Here is a 19,533-nt window from a genome sequence, read left to right as displayed (position 1 = left end):
ACTGCTAGTATCGAATGTTATATCGCAGATTTCTGATGCGAGCCAATATAATTTGATACTTTTATTTTTGCTGATATCAAATCGACATCCGATATCAATATCGGAATGTGACACCCATACAAATTACCTTTTTAGTGTCCTTCGGCAGTGTGTGGTGATGGATCATCTGTCTCTCTTCATACAAGTTCCTCAATGCTGACATGATAAACTCATTTTCCTCCTGGTCACTCTTAGGATGCGACTTCTACAAGGAAACAAATAAATGTATTTCTTTCAGCGGCAGCAGTCTCATTCGAATAATTGCATCACTGTTTTGATGGAGCAGAATTTGGTGTAGATTTATGCAGATTTATGTTGCAGTACAGCTAAATCCCCAGCAGATGTCAGCCAAAGCATATTTTCCCACCCTCATAGTGGATACGTTACCATAGTGTTTTCAAAGATTGCAGCTTGGTCCTTGTTGTCCAGCTCTGCCAGGTGTCTCTGAAGCTCCAGCTTGGTTTTCGATGCATTTAGACCTAAGCAGCAATCCAAACGGAAATGAAATAGTCTCAAACTGTAAACGTCAGTTGGTGTCGTACCTTCGATTCTCTCACAGAGCCTGTGGAGCTGCAGCATGGGGCAGCTGTCACACTGTTGGCTCTGGGTCTTTGCATTCTGCTGCACGGCTGCCACAGAGAACGCCTGCTTCAAGGTCAGCATTATCTCGTCCACCTGGATCAACAATTAGTTATTTTTGCCGCAAACTGACCGACGTGAACTTTTGTTGTCTTGTTTTTGTCGAGTCTTGGGTGTTTCGAAGTTAAAGGCGCAGTCGTTATTGTGCGAATGCTCCAAATCATTCACACATATGGTTTTCTACACCAAAATTCATCTATTTATTATTATGGGCCTGCTGCAATGCAAGCGCCCATTCATTAGTGAATGGGCGAATGGTTTTGGCACGGTTTACCTTACACATTTTCAACCCACTTCAACCGTTCCACCGTCCAAACTTTCCTCTTTATCAGAATAAAAAAACTAAGTTGTTTTTTGAACTGTAAAAATTCTCGGTTTTCCCGAAATTCTCTAATACCATTTATTAATAAATTTTTTTACTAGTTCAACATTTCTGACCGATTTGAAAAATTCCAACACCAACCATTTCCATATCATTCCGAACATTCAAGTATTTTACCATTTTCCAAAAAATTTCCGCTTTTCCCAAAATGTCCATGAAATTCCCATTAAAATGAATGGGACATTTTGCAAAGTTCCACAATTCCCCCATTATTCATCCAATTCAAACCGTTCCACCTCCAAAATATTCAGCCTGTTGAAAATGGTGTGCTGTCCTTCAACAATTTTTCAAAAAAATCCCGGATTTCCAAGAATTCCCAGTTTTCAGGGACATTTTCCCCATTCAAAATGAATTTGTTCATTTTTTAAACTTCCACAATTCGCACATTTTTCACCCGATTCAAACCGTTCCAACTTCAAACTGTTCAGCCTATTCGGGAATTGCGGGCTTTCCCCTTGACAAATTCCAAAAATTCCCACATTCCCCAGAAATCCAGGTTTTCTGGGACATTTTTCCCATTCAAAATGATATTGGCCATTTTTCAAACTTCCACCATTTCCACATTTTTCAATCGATTCAAACCATTCCACCTTCAACATATTCCACTCATCCTGGACATTCTAACGATAATTTTTCCAAGTTCAAAAAAAATTACAGGAATTCATGGAATTCCCTTTTTGACTCTTTTTTCTGGTGACTGCGCATTCCACATTTTTCAACCCACTTCAACCGTTCCACCGTCCAAACATTTCTCTTAATCAGGATAAAAACTGGAAAAAATCTCGGGTTTTCACTTAATTCTATAATACCGGTACCATTTATTAATTAAAAATGTTACTTCTTCAACATTTTTCGACTAATTTGAAAAATTCCAACACCAACCATTACAACTCATTCAGAACATTCAAGTCTTTTACCATTTTCCAAAAAATTCCCGTTTTTCCTGAAATCTTCCAAATTGCCATTGAAATGAATGGGACATTTTTCAAAGTTCCACAATTACTCCATTTTGTCATCTGATTCAAATCGTTCTAACTCCAAAATATTCAGCCTGTTCAAAATGGTGTGCTCTCCTTCAACAATGTTTTAAAAAATTCTGGATTTCCAAGAATTCCCAGTTTTCAGGGACATTCCCCATTCAAAATGAATTTGTCCATTTTTTAAACTTCCACAATTCGCACATTTTTCACCTGATTCAAACCATCCCAACATCAATACATTCCACCATCCTGGAAATTCTAATGATCGTTTTTCCAAGTTCCAAAAAATTCCAGGAATTCCCTTTTTTGACCCTTTTTTCTGGCAACTGCTTCTTCCACATTTTTCAACCCACTTCAACCGTTCCACCGTCCAAACATTCCTCTTAATCAGGATAAAAAACTAAGTTGTTTTTTGAACTGGAAAAATTCTCGATTTTCCCGAAAGTCTCTAATACCATTTATTAATTAAAAATGTTACTACTTCAACATTTCTCAACTGATTTAAAAAATTCCAACACCAACCATTTCTAACTCATTCAGAACATTCAAGTCTTTTACCATTTTCCAAATAATTCCCGTTTTTCCCGAAATCTTCCAAATTTCCATGAAATTCCCATTGAAATGAATGGGACATTTTTCAAAGTTCCACAATTCCCACATTTTTCATCTGATTCAAACCGTTCCAACTCCAAAATATTCAGCCTGTTCAAAATGGTGTGCTCTCCTTCAACAATGTTTTAAAAAAAATCCCGAATTTCCAAGATTTCACAGTTTTCAGGGACATTTTCCCCATTCAAAATGAATTTGTCCATTTTTTAAACTTCCACAATTCGCACATTTTTCAACCGATTCAAACCATTCCAACATCAATACATTCCACCATCCTGGAAATTTTAATGATAATTTTTCCAAGTTCCAAAAAATTCCAGGAATTCCCTTTTTTGACCTTTTTTTCTGGCAACTGTTTCTTCCACATTTTTCAACCCACTTCAACCATTCTGCCGTCCAAACATTCCTCTTAATCAGGATAAAAAACAAAGTTGTTTTTTGAACTGTAAAAATTCTCGGTTTTCCCGAAATTCTCTAATACCATTTATTAATAAAAATTTTTACTAGTTCAACATTTCTCGACCGATTTGAAAAATTCCAACACCAACCATTTCCATCTCATTCCGAACATTCAAGTATTTTACCATTTTCCAAAAAATTCCCGCTTTTCCCAAAATGTCCATGAAATTCCCATTAAAATGAATGGGACATTTTGCAAAGTTCCACAATTCCCCCATTTTTCATCCAATTCAAACCGTTCCAACTCCAAAATATTCAGCCTGTTCAAAATGGTGTGCTGTCCTTCAACAATTTTTCAAAAAAATCCCGGATTTCCAAGAATTCCCAGTTTTCAGGGACATTTTCCCCATTCAAAATGAATTTGTTCATTTTTTAAACTTCCACAATTCGCACATTTTTCACCCGATTCAAACCGTTCCAACTTCAAAATGTTCAGCCTATTCAGGAATCGCGGGCTTTCCCCTTGACAAATTCCTAAAATTCCCACATTCCCCAGAATTCCAGGTTTTCTGGGACATTTTTCCCATTCAAAATGATATTGGCCATTTTTCAAACTTCCACCATTTCCACATTTTTCAATCGATTCAAACCATTCCACCTTCAACATATTCCACTCATCCTGGACATTCTAACGATAATATTTCCAAGTTCAAAAAAAATTACAGGAATTCATAGAATTCCTTTTTTCCAAACCCTTTTTTGAGTCTTTTTTCTGGTGACTGCTCCTTCCACATTTTTCAACCCACTTCAACCGTTCCCCCGTCCAAACATTCCTCTTAATCAGGATAAAAACTGGAAAAATTCTCAGTTTTTCCACTTAATTCTATAATACTGGTACCATTTATTAATTAAAAATGTTACTTCTTCAACATTTCTCGACTGATTTAAAAAATTCCAACACAAACCATTTCTAACTCATTCAGAGCATTCAAGTCTTTTACCATTTTCCAAAAAATTCCCGTTTTTCCCGAAATCTTCCAAATTTCCATGAAATTCCAATTGAAATGAATGGGACATTTTTCAAAGTTCCACAATTACCCCATTTCTTCATCTGATTCAAACTGTTCCAACTCCAAAATATTCAGCCTGTTCAAAATGGTGTGCTCTCCTTCAACAATGTTTTAAAAAATCCTGGATTTCCAAGAATTCCCAGTTTTCAGGGACATTTTCCCCATTCAAAATGAATTTGTCCATTTTTTAAACTTCCACAATTCGCACATTTTTCACTCGATTCAAACCGTTCCAACTTCAAACTGTTCAGCCTATTCAGGAATCGCGGGCTTTCCCCTTGACAAATTACTAAAATTCCCACATTCCCCAGAATTTCAAGTTTCTGGGACATTTTTCAAACTTCCACCATTTCCACATTTTTCAATCGATTCAAACCATTCCACCATCCTGGAAATTCTAAAGACCATTTTTCCAAGTTCAAACCCTTTTTTGACTCTTTTTTCTGGTGACTACTCCCTTCCACATTTTTCAACCCACTTTAACCGTTTCACCGTCAAAACATTCCTCTTAATCAGGATAAAAAACAAAGTTGTTTATTTGAACTGGAAAAATTCTCGATTTTCCCGAAACTCTTTAATACCATTTATTAATTAAAAATGTTACTAATTCAACATTTCGCGACCGATTTGAAAAATTCCAACACCAACCATTTCCAACTCATTCAGAACATTCAAGTCTTTTACCATTTTCCAAAAAATTCCTGCTTTTCCCAAAATCTTCCAAATTTCCATGAAATTCCCATTGAAACGAATGGGACATTTTTCAAAGTTTCACAATTCCCCCATTTGTTCATCCGATTCAAACCGTTCCAACTCCAAAATTGTGTGTTCTCCTTCAACAATTTTTTAAAAATCCCGGATTTCCAAGAATTCCCAGTTTTCAGGGACATTTTCCCCATTACAAATGAATTGTCCATTTTTTAAACTTCCACAATTCGCACATTTTTCAATTGATTCAAACCATTCAAACATCAACACATTCCACTCATCCAACTACCACTTTCCTAAGTTCTAAACCAAATTACCATGAATTGATTAATGTGGACTTAAACAAGTTGAAAAACTTATTCGGGTGTTACCATTTAGTGGTCAATTGTACGGAATATGCACTGTACTGTGCAATCTACTAATAAAAGTTTCAATCAATCAATCCGTTTTTCCTGGAAATTCAAACTCTTCAACATTCAAATCATTCCAACATTCAAACTATTCTTACATTCATACTACATTTTGTCAGCATTTCAGTTCAACTTCAGCATTGGAGCATTCACACGCAATTCCTTCATGAATTGCCTCATCTAGTTGTTTATTGTATTCCAAGTTGGTGTCAAGAATACTGGAAAACATGTGACATGGGCACCGTGGAGGTTTCAAAATCAGCCCAACATTGCGTTCAGCACATGAGTCAGTGGGAAATACAGATTTAACACATTTGAGCGCCGTGAAAAACACCCGTCTCACCAGTGATTCATCCGCACACTGAAAGACGTAGCAGACGAAGTGGCAGCTTCCTCCTTCCACCGTCTCCCTGCAAATGAAGCCAAAGTGGTCCACGTGGCGAATACCCTACAAAAAGGTCATCAGGTGGGTCAAAGGTACAGGACGGGTCTTAAAGGGGAAATTTGTCTGTCATTCACAATCCTTATGAAAGACAAGAACACATGGTTTTCTTGTTTGAATGCATTCTAAGATGTAAATACACACGAGCAAAGGGAGTCGCTCTATTCCGCCTATAAAGCTCTCTAAACATCCAGAAGCCTCCATCATCGTTTTATATACATACGCTGAGTATACATGTATTGTAGCAGTGACGTGCAGTCACTAGAGGCAGGTGAGGCAGGGCCTCACCTGCCATCATGGAAAGAAAAAAAAATGTAAAAAGATTTTTTTTTTATTAAATTGTTATATGTATCCAGTGATTATACTATAAAGGTATTTTCCATTTAACTTCACCCGTTTTAGATTATTTTTATTTAAAATCGCTGAATTTTCACATTTGCCGTTCAAATACTGAGAAGAGACGGTGTGGTGAACAGCAACCAGTTGAGGCACGTCACTGCGTTGTGCCTCACCATGGATTGCGGACTCGGCTAACTGCTGGCCTGCTGTGCAGTGAGACCGTATTGCTATATGAATTATAGTATACATTTCCATAGTTCAGTTAGCTGAGGTACATATTGTACAGTGTATTTTGTCAACAACTGTATGTGTGTAAAGTATTTCTTGTGCTGAGTGATCATAAAACGGCTGCAAAAGACGCACTGGCTGAGGCTCGCCTCCTGCACCCCCGCCGTAGAATGCACGGCAACCCCTGACGGGAGTGTTATATCAACTAAAGCCCACACTTAAACTTTCCACGTGCAAGATTGAATCTATTTAAAAAAGTTATTTCATAAGAAGCCAAAAAGTGCAGGTACAGGTACACCTGCAGTCTGCAGGTGTACCTAATGTTGTGGCCCTGCAGTCATTCACAACTCCTCCAACACGAACATTATTGTTTTTGCACTTTTTGGCTTCTTATGAAATAACTTTTGTAACCTATTTTTATGGGCTTTCCTCTTTGTGATGTTAAGTTCCTGTTATGCGCTGTTATACAGTATATGCCTTGAGCTCTTATTTTGAAGGCGCTAAGAGCGGAAGTGATGACACGTTGGAGTTGAGCGGAAGTTTTTGAAAGAAGGTAAATAAAGTGGTCCTCGTGTAAACTGGAGCCTCCGTGTTTGTTATTTTGTAGTTTCATACAGTATAGGCGACATTTATAAACCCTCGGTTACACTTTTTTAAATAGATTCAATCTTGCACGTGGAAAGTTTAAGTGAGGGCTTTAGTTGATATAACACTCTCGTCAGGGGTGCATTAATCCAGCACAACAGCGGCTCATGGACTTATTTTATAAGTAAAGGTAAGACCATAATAACGTTTTTTTTAATTAAATGTGCTTTTTTGTGTGTTACAGTTTGTATGTGTAAAATTAAAGTTAAGTTAAAGTACCAATGATTGTCACACACACACTAGGTGTAATGAAATTTGTCCTCTGCATTTGACCCATCCCCTGGTTCACCCCCTGGGAGGTGAGGGGAGCAGTGGGCAGCAGCGGCGCCGCACCTGGGAATCATTTTTGGTGATGTAACCCCCAATTCCAAGCCTTGATGCTGAGTGCCAAGCAGGGAAGAATGCTGGTATGAGCTTTTAAACATAACCCGTTAACTGCTGCCAATCAAATGGTGAATAAGATACTCTTTAGGGTTCATATGTTTGTAAATCTGACTGTGATTAAGTCAGTGCCTCACCAGCCATCAACCTCACTGCACGTCACTGGATTGTAGTGATGGGCAGTAACAAGCTATATGTAGCAAAGCTACGTAGCTTAACTACATTTATGAGTAGGTAGCGGTAGCTTTGCTACTTTTTGAAGCACTAGCTTAGCTATTTTTAGAACCATGTAACGTCGTAGCGTCCATGAAAGCCACGAGCTACAGAGAGAGAGAGAAAAAGGACTGCAAATTCACAAATCCAAGCATCTATTGCTACTTGTCCTTCCCGGAAATCAAGAGGCGGGGGAGATAAAAACACCAAAAATACAAAACCCAAAAGCAGTGAAGTTGGCACGTTGTGTAAATGGTAAATAAAAACAGAACACAATTATTTGCTAATCCTTTTCAACTTATATTCAACTGAATAGACTGCAAAGACAAGATATTTAATGTTCGAACCGAGAAACTTCATTTTTTTGGGCAAATAATCATTAACTTGCAAAAACTTTGTCACAGGGGCATGTTCACTACTGTGTTACATGGCCTTTCCTTTTAACAACACTCAGTAAACGTTTGGGAACTAGGGAGACACATTTTTTAAGCTTTTCAGGTGGAATTCTTTCCCATTCTTGCTTGATGTACAGCTTAAGTTGTTCAACAGTCCGGGGGTCTCCGTTGTGCTATTTTAGGCTTCATAATGCGCCACACATTTTCAATGGGAGACAGATCTGGACTACATGGAGGCCAGTCTAGTACCCGCACTCTTTTACTATGAAGCCACGCTGTTGTAACATGTGGCTTGGCATTGTCTTACTGAAATAAGCAGGGGCGTCCATGGAAAAGACGGCGCTTAGATGGCAGCATATGTTGTTCCAAAACCTGTATGTACCTTTCAGCATTAATGGTGCCTTCACAGATGTGTAAGTTACCCATGCCTTGGGCACTAATACACCCCCATACCATCACAGATGCTGGCTTTCGAACTTTGCGCCTATAACAATCCGGATGGATTGTCCGGATATTTTCGTCTTTGGTCCAGAGGACACGACGTCTACAGTTTTCCAAAAACAATTTGAAATGTGGACTCGTCAGACCACAGAACACTTTTCCACTTCGCACTATTACGTTAGATCCACTATGGACTGGACTCTCACTATTATGTTAGATCCACTATGGACTGGACTCTCACAATATTATATTAGATCCACTATGGACTGGACTCCCACTATTATGTTAGATCCACTATGGACTGGACTCTCACACTATTACGTTAGATCCACTATGGACTGGACTCTCACTGTTATGTTAGATCCACTATGGACTGGACTCTCACTATTATGTTAGATCCACTATGGACTGGACTCTCACACTATTATGTTAGATCCACTATGGACTGGACTGTCACTATTATGTTAGATCCACTATGGACTGGACTCTCACACTATTATGTTAGATCCACTATGGACTGGACTCTCACACTAATATGTTAGATCCACTATGGACTGGACTCTCACACTATTATGTTAGATCCACTATGGACTGGACTCTCACACTATTATGTTAGATCCACTATGGACTAGACTCCCACTATTATGTTAGATCCACTATGGACTGGACTCTCACGGACTCTCACACTATTATGTTAGATCCACTATGGACTGGACTCTCACAATATTATGTTAGATCCACTATGGACTAGACTCCCACTGTTATGTTAGATCCACTATGGACTGGACTCTCACTATTATGTTAGATCCACTATGGACTGGACTCTCACACTATTATGTTAGATCCACTATGGACTGGACTCTCACACTATTATGTTAGATCCACTATGGACTGGACTCCCACTATTATGTTAGATCCACTTTGGACTGGACTCTCACACTATTATGTTAGATCCACTTTGGACTGGACTCCCACACTATTATGTTAGATCCACTATGGACTCATACCAGCATTCTTCCCTGCTTGGCACTCAGCATCAAGGGTTGGAATTGGGGGTTAAATCACCAAAAATGATTCCCGGGCGCGGCCACCGCTGCTGCCCACTGCTCCCCTCACCTTCCAGGAGGTGATCAAGGGTGATGGGTCAAATGCAGAGAATAATTTCGCCACACCTAGTGTGTGTGTGACAATCATTGGTACTTTAACTTTAACTTTAAACTGGAGTATTGTTGGCAGTTTTTGGATGTTTTTTTAAGAGGGCTTTATGGGCGCAATAGTGTACTCCAATTATCTGTGTTGTTAGCAGACTTTGCTAGCACTTATTTAGGAGTTATGCATAAAAAAAGACAAATAAATGTGTTCTTTTCTTACATAAGGATTATGAAGGATAGGCAAAAATCCAGAAAAAGTGCAGTTCCCTTTTAAAATCAAATGGAGAAAAAAAACTAAAGTTGCTTACTTGTGAGCAGAAGGATATTTCACGGAAACTCTTCTCAATTGCAACCTTTTTCGTGTCCGGACTAACCAGAAAGATCTGTGACCTCCCCACCTACGGCAAGAAGATGAAGACTGGGGTTACAAATGATCTTCTTCAACACGTGTCCTGCACTGATACAACACAAAAGCAGCAAAAATGATGAATGACGACATGACAAAGATCATCTTATAACATTTCTTTTTCTTTTTTTTTTTAAACACCAAAATGTGTTAAATGCCAGAGTTTTATTTCTTCCCTGCTCAGATAGTTCCGCTCCAGAGGACGTCCCTATTCCAAACATAATGAGAACACGAGTCACTATCACTGCTGAGCCTCTGGAGTTCTTTCAGTGGTCTGTAATGAGCTAGTGATCTCACGTCGCTTCTTCTTCCTTGGACTTCCCCCTTTCACATAAAGGCAACTCATCAATTCTCACGGAGGACGTGACACAGGAGGAACAGATGCTTGGTGATATCACCGCAGAGGTCACTGTGTCTACGGTCTACATCCTGGAGGAGGACATGCAAACAGGGTGTGTGTGTGTGTGTGTGTGCTGAGATTGACAGCAATGGGCTTTGCTGGTTTCCTGTGTCAGTGGTAACCATTTCCTGTATGACTGACAAACAGGAAAAGTCCGGAAGCCGGGGCCAAATAAAGGTCAATGAGGGGATTGTGACCTGGTTCTTGTTCAGCAGCAGTCAGCATTAGATCAAGCTGAGTCACCCAACTGCTGGCCTTGTGATGTTCTTTCCCATTTTTGTCCATTGCATGCCAACTTGTTACTAGTGTTGTCCCCATACCAATATTTTAGCACCGGTACCGGTACCAAAACTATTACCGTATGTTAGATCCCCTATGGACTGGACTCACACTATTATGTTAAATCCACTATGGACTGGACTCTCACACTAGTATGTTAGATCCACTATGGACTGGACTCCCACTATTATGTTAGATCCACTATGGACTGGACTCTCACTATTATGTTACATCCACTATGGACTGGACTCGCACTATTATGTTAGATCCACTATGGACTGGACTCTCACTATTATGTTAGATCCACTATGGACTGGACTCCCACTATTAGGTTAGATCCACTATGGACTGGACTCGCACTATTATGTTAGATCCACTATGGACTGGACTCTCACTATTATGTTAGATCCACTATGGACTGGACTCTCACAATATTATGTTAGATCCACTATGGACTGGACTCTCACTATTATGTTACATCCACTACGGACTGGACTCACACTATTATGTTAGATCAACTATGGACTGGACTCCCACTATTATGTTAGATCCACTATGGACTGGACTCTCACTATTATGTTAGATCCACTATGGACTGGACTCTCACTATTGTGTTAGATCCACTATGGACTGGACTCTCACTATTATGTTAGATCCACTATGGACTGGACTCTCACACTATTATGTTAGATCCACTATGGACTGGACTCTCACTATTATGTTAGATCCACTATGGACTGGACACTCACTATTACGTTAGATCCACTATGGACTGGACTCTCATACTATTATGTTAGATCCACTATGGACTAGACTCCCACTATTATGTTAGATCCACTATGGACTGGACTCTCACACTATTATGTTAGATCCACTATGGACTGGACTCTCACACTATTATGTTAGATCCACTATGGACTGGACTCTCACACAATTATGTTAGATCCACTATGGACTGGACTCTCACACTATTATGTTAGATCCACTATGGACTGGACTCCCACTATTAGGTTAGATCCACTATGGACTGGACTCGCACTATTATGTTGGATCCACTATGGACTGGACTCACACTATTATGTTAAATCCACTATGGACTGGACTCTCACACTACTATGTTAGATCCACTATGGACTGGACTCCCACTATTAGGTTAGATCCACTATGGACTGGACTCGCACTATTATGTTAGATCCACTATGGACTGGACTCTCACAATATTATGTTAGATCCACTATGGATGCCAACTTGTTACTAGTGTTGTCCCCATACCAATATTTTAGCACCGGTACCGGTACCAAAATGTATTTAGGTACTTTTCTAAATAAGGGGTACCACAAAAAATTGCATTATTGGCTTTATTTTAACAAGAAATCTTAGGGTACATTAAACATATGTTTATTATTGCAATTGAAGAACAATTTAGCTCTTAAATCAAATAGTGAACACACTAGACAACTTGTCTTTTAGTAGTAAGTAAACAAACAAAGACTCCTAATTAGTCTGCTGACATATGCAGTAACATATTGTGTCATGTATCATTCTATTTTGTCAAAAAGTATAATTGGTAGAAAAAATTAGCATGCTATCGTTTGCATGCTAACAGGTAACAAGTGTCACATACCAAGTTTAATGACCCTGGGTAAAACGGTTGCAAAACTAGCTAAAAAAGTTAGCATGCTAATGTTAGCATGCTAGCAAGCTAACGTGAGCATGAGAATAGTTAGCTTGTGTCACATACCAAGTTGTATGACTCTAAGGTGTATGGCTGGGGAATTTGAGAAAAATGAGTACATTTAGCAAAGAGAGTTAGCACTTTAATGTTAGCATGCTTACCTCTGCATGCTAACAGCTTACAAGTGTCACGTACCAAGTTATACGACTCTGGGGTAAACGGGTGCAAAACTAGCTCAAAAGTTAGCGTGCTAATTTTAGCACGCTAGCAAGCTAATGGTAGCATGCTATGAGTTAGCATGATTTAGACAAGTTGGAAAACTTATTCGGGTCAAGGGACAAGCTGTAAAAAAATGATTATTAATCCATTCTTCCATTCCATCCATACTTTGTTTTAACATGTTCTATCTACACTACTGTTAAAATGTAATAATCACTTATTCTTCTGTTGTTTGGATACTTTACATTAGTTTTGGATGATACCACAAATTTAGTTATCGATCTGATACCAAGTCGTTTCAGGATCATACATTGGTCATATTCGAAGTCCTCATGTGTCCAGGGACGTACTTCCTGAGGTTTATAAACTTAAAGGGGAACATTATCACAATTTCAGAAGGGTTAAAACCATTAAAAATCAGTTCCCAGTGGCTTATTTTATTTTTCAACATTTTTTTCAAAATTTTACCCATCACGCAATATCCCTAAAAAAAGCTTCAAAGTGCCTGATTTTAACCATCGTTATATACACCCGTCCATTTTCCTGTGACGTCACATAGTGATGCCAACACAAACAAACATGGCGGAAAGAACAGCAAGCTATAGCGACATTAGCTCGGATTCAGACTCGGATTTCAGCGGCTTAAGCGATTCAACAGATTACGCATGTATTGAAACGGATGGTTGTAGTGTGGAGGCAGGTAGCGAAAACAAAATTGAAGAAGAAACTGAAGCTATTGAGCCATATCGGTTTGAACCGTATGCAAGCGAAACCGACGAAAACGACACGACAGCCAGCGACACGGGAGAAAGCGAGGACGAATTCGGCGATCGCCTTCTAACCAACGATTGGTATGTGTTTGTTTGGCATTAAAGGAAACTAACAACTATGAACTAGGTTTACAGCATATGAAATACATTTGGCAACAACATGCACTTTGAGAGTGCAGACAGCCCATTTCAGGCGCACTAAGAACATATATTTTTCCACGATTTCAGCACTCAGGTTAACCATACCTAAATAGACACAAAATACTGCATTACACAAGACTACCCGAATGTACTCGAATGATTGAAAAAAATAAATGTGTTTAAGCTAAATTATTGGTAAACACAGTTTATGTATAATCATTTACGTAAAAAGAATAAAGTTTTCATCAATTAATATATTCTGTAGACATACCCTCATCCGCTCTCTTTGTCCTGAAAGCTGATCTGTCCAGTTTTGGAGTTGATGTCAGCATCTGCTTTGAGTGTCGCAGGATATCCACACATTCTTGCCATCTCTGTCGTAGCATAGCTTTCGTTGGTAAAGTGTGCGGAACAAACGACTGACCATTTCGTCGGTTTTCCCCACAGCCTCGTATTTTGAACAAATTTCGTCCAATTTCTTGCCACTTTCGCATCTTTGGGCCACTGGTGCAACTTGAATCCGTCCCTGTTCGTGTTGTTACACCCTCCGACAACACACCGACGAAAGTGAGAGAATGGCGGATTGCTTCCCGATGTGACGTCACAACGTGACGTCATCGCTCCGAGAGCGAATAATAGAAAGGCGTTTAATTCGCCAAAATTCACCCATTTAGAGTTCGGAAATTGGTTAAAAAAATATATGGTCTTTTTTCTGCAACATCAAGGTATATATAGACGCTTACATAGGGTCTGGTGATAATGTTCCCCTTTAATAATAGTAAAATAGCTTTTGTGACGATAAAAGATTTTTTTTTTTGTTTTTTTTTGTTTTTTGTGTCCTGTCCAGCTTCTCAGGCAAATCATATAGTTGATGTAGATGCCCATGTCGGCTGTTCAGATTTACTTTACAAAAGAGAAGTGTAGGATACTTCTCTTGTTGCCTTATTTGTATTTGACTTTATTAAATGTATTTATATTATCATTTAGTGCAGCCGGGCCGGAGCAGGAGGGGATAGAAAGAGAGAAAAAAAGAAGACAGAGGGGGAAATTGTGGGGACAAGAGGGGGATTAGACAGAGAGACAAAAACAACAACAGCAAACAACAACAACAATAGAGCAACATCAGCAAATATGACATGTACAAATATGATGGTAAAAGTAATAGCAAATAAGCAGTTAGCGAAAAATAAAAAATAATACAGAAATGACAATGAGCATTATTACACTACAAATGGATCAATACAAATACCGATAGAAATAGCGCTATTGATAATGAACAATACCAATAATTTACCTTTATTATCAACAATACAGTTGTTTAAATGCAACAATACATATACGTAATGATAACTTGAGATACGAAAGAATGCAGAAAAATGGAGGGGGAGAAAGAGAAGCAACCTACACTAACCTTGTAGATTGTTATAGTCACAATAGGTTAAGCTTTGTCAGTGTGCCATGTGTTACACCCAGTTTACCCTAGGGCAACAACGTTAATATATGTTTGATGAAACGTGATTATGTGCATGAGTGTAAGTATGCATATGTACTTGTATATGTACAGAATGTGTATATGTGTTTGTACAATGAATGTATATGTACAGAATGTGTATATGTGTTTGTACAGTGAATGTATATGTACAGTATGTGTATGTGTATGTTTGTATGTTGAATGTGCGTGTGGATGTACGAACATTAGGTAGGTAAATATGTACTGTATTTGTGTATGTATGTGGGAGCGTAGGTACCTATGTACGTATGTGAGCATATGTGAATTTTCATGTACAATACATTCGACTCCCAGAGTGCGTGGGAGCCAGAGCACGGCCCCATCACCCCCGAGAGCCCAACCCACAAACAGGAGGCGTGGTGCCCAGGGAACCAGGGACCACCGCCCCCACGCAGCCAAGCCGGCCAGCGACAGGAACCCCAGAGCCCGACCCACCGTACCGCCCACAAGGGCCAGCATCAGGCCGCAGACAGACGCACCCGGCAGAGGACAGGGCATGAGAAAAGCAGGGGACAGCCAGACCGCAAGCCAGCGAGAGACCACACCCCACACGGGCAGAAAGGCGAGACGCCCCGCCCGAGGGACCCAGAGACTCCCCGCAACCAGACGGGAAGACCGCCCCCGCCCCACCGGCAACCGGGCCCCCACGAGCCCACCCCCCCACCCCCGGAGAGCGCGGCGAGGCCAGTCCCCGACCACCCCACCCAAACCGGCCGCCGCGGGACCGCCCAGGCACAGGGCCACGGGAACCACCCACCCCACCCGCAGGGACCCCAACGATGGAGATGGAACAACCAGCAACCGCCCCGCCGAGCCCCCCCCTGAGGGAGGGGAAAAATTAAAAAATAATATTAATAAAATATATTAAAAAATAAATAAATAAATTAATAAATTAATTAATTAATTTAAAAAAAAAGAATTAAAAGAAGATCACAGACATGCTGACAAACAAGGTCACTACCCCAGCAACTGGCCGACTCGCAGCACCTCGGAATACCTTGCAGCACCAAGCTACCACAATAGACGCAGGGACTAGGCCCAACAGGCCCCAACCAAGACGGGCACCCGGAAGGGATGGACAGCGGGACCCAGGAGCTCCAGACACGCAGTTCGGATGCAGTAGCCTGAGGCGTCGACCCCCGTCTGACAGGCAGGCCCAGAGCGTACCCCCAGAAATATACATACATACATACATATATACATACACATACACACATACATGTATACATACCCACACATACACATATATACATATACATACACATATGTACACATACACATATACATATATAAACATACATACATACACACACATATACATACATATACACAGTTCGTCAGCCCCGACAGCCATCACGCGCGCGCGCTGCCACCAGTCACAACATCAGCCACACCCCTGCACCAGACCCAGCAGCCACGGGCGCCCACACCACAAACAAACGGCAGCAGAAACAGCAGCCGCAATAACCCCAGACAGCCAGCACCAGCCAATCAAATCAAAGCGATCAAAAAAAAACTGCGACCAGCAACCACACGCCACTAGGACCACGGAGACCAGCCGGCGCCAGCCCGCCAGTCAGCCCGAACGCCAACACGCAAACAAGAGACACCAACAACCCCCCCAACCAAAAGGCCCCCCACCCCAACCCAAACCCGCACAAACACACCACCGCCCAAACAACCGAGACACAGCATCCAGACCAGACACGAGGGCTGCGCCGCCAACACACCAAGTCACCAACAGAGACCCCACAGCGCAAGGTCGGGCCACACGGGCACGGACCCCACCCAACAGGAAGTGAGACCCGCGCGACGCCACACTCAAATAAATAATAAGATTAAAAAAAATAAAAAATAATAAAATAAAATAAAATAAAAAATACAATTTTAAAAATAAAATAAAATAAAAATAAGTAAATAATAAAAACATTAAAAATAAAAATATATATATAACAATAATAAGTGAATAAAAGCCTGGCAGGCCACCAGACCGCAGTCCCCGCCGGCCGACGAGGCAATGAGGGGTGCGCCGAACCCCAAACCCCCCATGCATGTGTACAAGGCCCCCAGAGTGTCTACTGTGTAGTTAAAATTAGGAGGTCAGCCGTTACAGCCGACCTCCAGTCCCTATTGATGTGTGTACTGTAGCGTGAGTGAGATATGTATGCTTGTGGGAACTAATAATGCGATTAAAATTGGGGCACATCAAGGTCATGGTGGCTCCCAACCAAACCAAGCCCCCCAAATCCTAAGTGTCTAATATGCAGCTAAGATTGAGGGATGGACGAGCAGGGGACAAGACAGGAGGACTGGAGCCCCATTGGAGGCATCCTCAACCCCCCGCCATGCCTCCCCGCAGGACAATCCCCAAAGTCCTATATATGTGTGACTGTGTGCGCTATAAGTAGGAGGAGTAGAGGGCCCGGACATCCCCCCAGTCCACGCGGCCGACAACCAGGAACTACGGCCAGGAGGCCGCCACCCCCCGCCACAGCCCGTGACCCACACCAGACCACTTTAACGTGACGCCACGCGAGCCCTCCCCCCGCCAAACAAAGCCATCCCCCGCCCGCCCCAACCCAACCCCGCAGAGCCCATACCGGCAACCAAACGCAGAAAAACCGCACAGCCCCCACGCCCAATGCAAACACCGCATCCCGGCCATCCACACAGCAACGTGCCCATACGAGTCCCGGCCAGGGGAAGGAGCCCCCCAACGGGGGAAGAAGCCAATGCATCCCGTCCGCCCGCCAGCCCCCAAACCAGCCGGCAAGCCAACGCCAGCCAGCCCCACAACCCCACAAGCGCACAGACACCAGCCACAGTCCCCCAACCACTCCAACCCAACACAGCGATGCCAACCGCTGGTATCACCGCAGCAACCATCACCACCACCGCCCGTCCGCAGCGTAAACACCCGCGGCCGCCGAAACCAAAACAAAAAAGCGACCGACCCCGTAAACCACAACAACGCACACCCCCGGCTACCACCGAGGCCACCAACCCACCTACCCCAACTCATCCACAGCCAGGCCAATTGAGCCACCGGACATCCACACCCATGCACACACCTACACATTCATATACACATACATATATGCATATACATATACATACACATACACACATATACACACGCATGCATATACATATAAACATACACATCCACACATATATATACACATTAATACACCCACACACATATACATAAGCCCACATATACACAAACACATACATACACAACACACACAAAAAAATAATAATAAAAAACATATATAAAAAAAATAAAAATAAAATAAATAAAAAAATAGAAAGAAAAGAAAAAAATTAAAATAAAATAAAAATAAACCCTTTAAATAAAATAAAATAAATAAAAATAAACAAGAGGCCTGGTCGCCAACAGTGCCCAACGCCACCAAACCCCGCAGCCCCTCCCGCACATCCAGGCCCCCCCCGCCCACCACCCACCAGGCATCCCATCCGGCAAAAAGCCATAAGGGCCCAGCCCTGCGCCCACAGCCGGCATGCCACGGCACCTCAGCAGACCCGGCGCCGCGATCAGCAATGCACACCGGGGCAGCTACACATACATATGTACCTACATACATACACACAGATTTCACCATACATATATACAAACATACACACACCCACATACACGCGTACCCATATATAATTTAACAGAATAAGTTAAATATATTAAATAGATTAAAAAAATAAATAATAATAATAATAATAATATATATATATATATATATATATATATATATATATATATATACATATATATATACATATATATATATATATATATAATATATATATATATATATATATATATATATATATATATATATATATATATATATATATATATATATATATACATACATACATACACACATACATATACATATATACACATACATACATACACATACATACATACATACATACATACATACATACATATACATATATACACATACACATACATACATATATACATACATATATATATATATATATATATATATATATATATATATATATATATACACATAAAATAAATTAAAATAAATAAATAAAATTAATACAAAAATAAGGGCAGAGTAAAACACAGGAGGGGGACTCCCGCAGGGCAGTCGGGCAGCACCGCCGGGGCCCCAACAAGGGAGGCAAGCAGTCCCCCCAACCCGGCACCAGGCAGGCCCGCACAGCCGCAGCGCAGGGCGACCCCAGGCAGACCCCGCCCCGCGCCCCAGGGGAAGGAGGAAGCCCACGGACACCCGGAGCCAGAGGGGCACGAGCCGACCCCCGCCCGACAGCGGCAAGACCCCAGCCCCACGGGCGCAACCCCCCGCCCAACCACCCACGGGAGGGACAGCCCCCCCAACCAACCCAAGGCGGCCGCCCACAGCCCCACCCGCACCCCAACACCCGCCCAGGCACCTCCACCCACCCCCAGCCACCAGACCACCCACGGATCGGCCCGCCAGGCCGGAACCAGGAAACACACCCCAGGCCCACCCGACCCCGCGGCACACGGCCCCCCCGGCACCCAGGACCCCCCACCCACGGAGCAAGACCCCCGGGACAGAGCCCCAGCCCCGGCCCCCAAGGGAGTCAGGTCAGAAAATTAATTAGCGGTGCCCAAAGAGA

General features: G+C 41.6%; 1 protein-coding gene across 3 annotated transcripts in view; it reads right to left on the bottom strand.

The window, feature by feature from the left end:
- tbc1d1 (TBC1 (tre-2/USP6, BUB2, cdc16) domain family, member 1) overlaps nt 1-19,533 on the bottom strand; it is a 179,952-nt gene that overhangs the window by 105,117 nt on the left and 55,302 nt on the right. For all 3 annotated transcript variants that reach the window (XM_061977036.2, XM_072914919.1, XM_061977038.1), the window contains 5 exons: nt 9,780-9,869; nt 5,580-5,684; nt 582-714; nt 427-518; nt 128-244 (listed from right to left, as the gene is read on the bottom strand). In XM_061977036.2, coding sequence (XP_061833020.1) covers nt 128-244; nt 427-518; nt 582-714; nt 5,580-5,684; nt 9,780-9,869 — 537 coding nt within the window. The remainder of the gene's footprint in view (nt 1-127; nt 245-426; nt 519-581; nt 715-5,579; nt 5,685-9,779; nt 9,870-19,533) is intronic.

Source organism: Nerophis lumbriciformis, linkage group LG16 (genome assembly GCF_033978685.3).
Source record: "Nerophis lumbriciformis linkage group LG16, RoL_Nlum_v2.1, whole genome shotgun sequence".
Lineage (NCBI taxonomy): Eukaryota > Metazoa > Chordata > Actinopteri > Syngnathiformes > Syngnathidae > Nerophis > Nerophis lumbriciformis.
The sequence above is the reverse complement of the archived record's forward strand: the minus strand, read 5'-3'. Positions and strand labels throughout refer to the sequence as shown.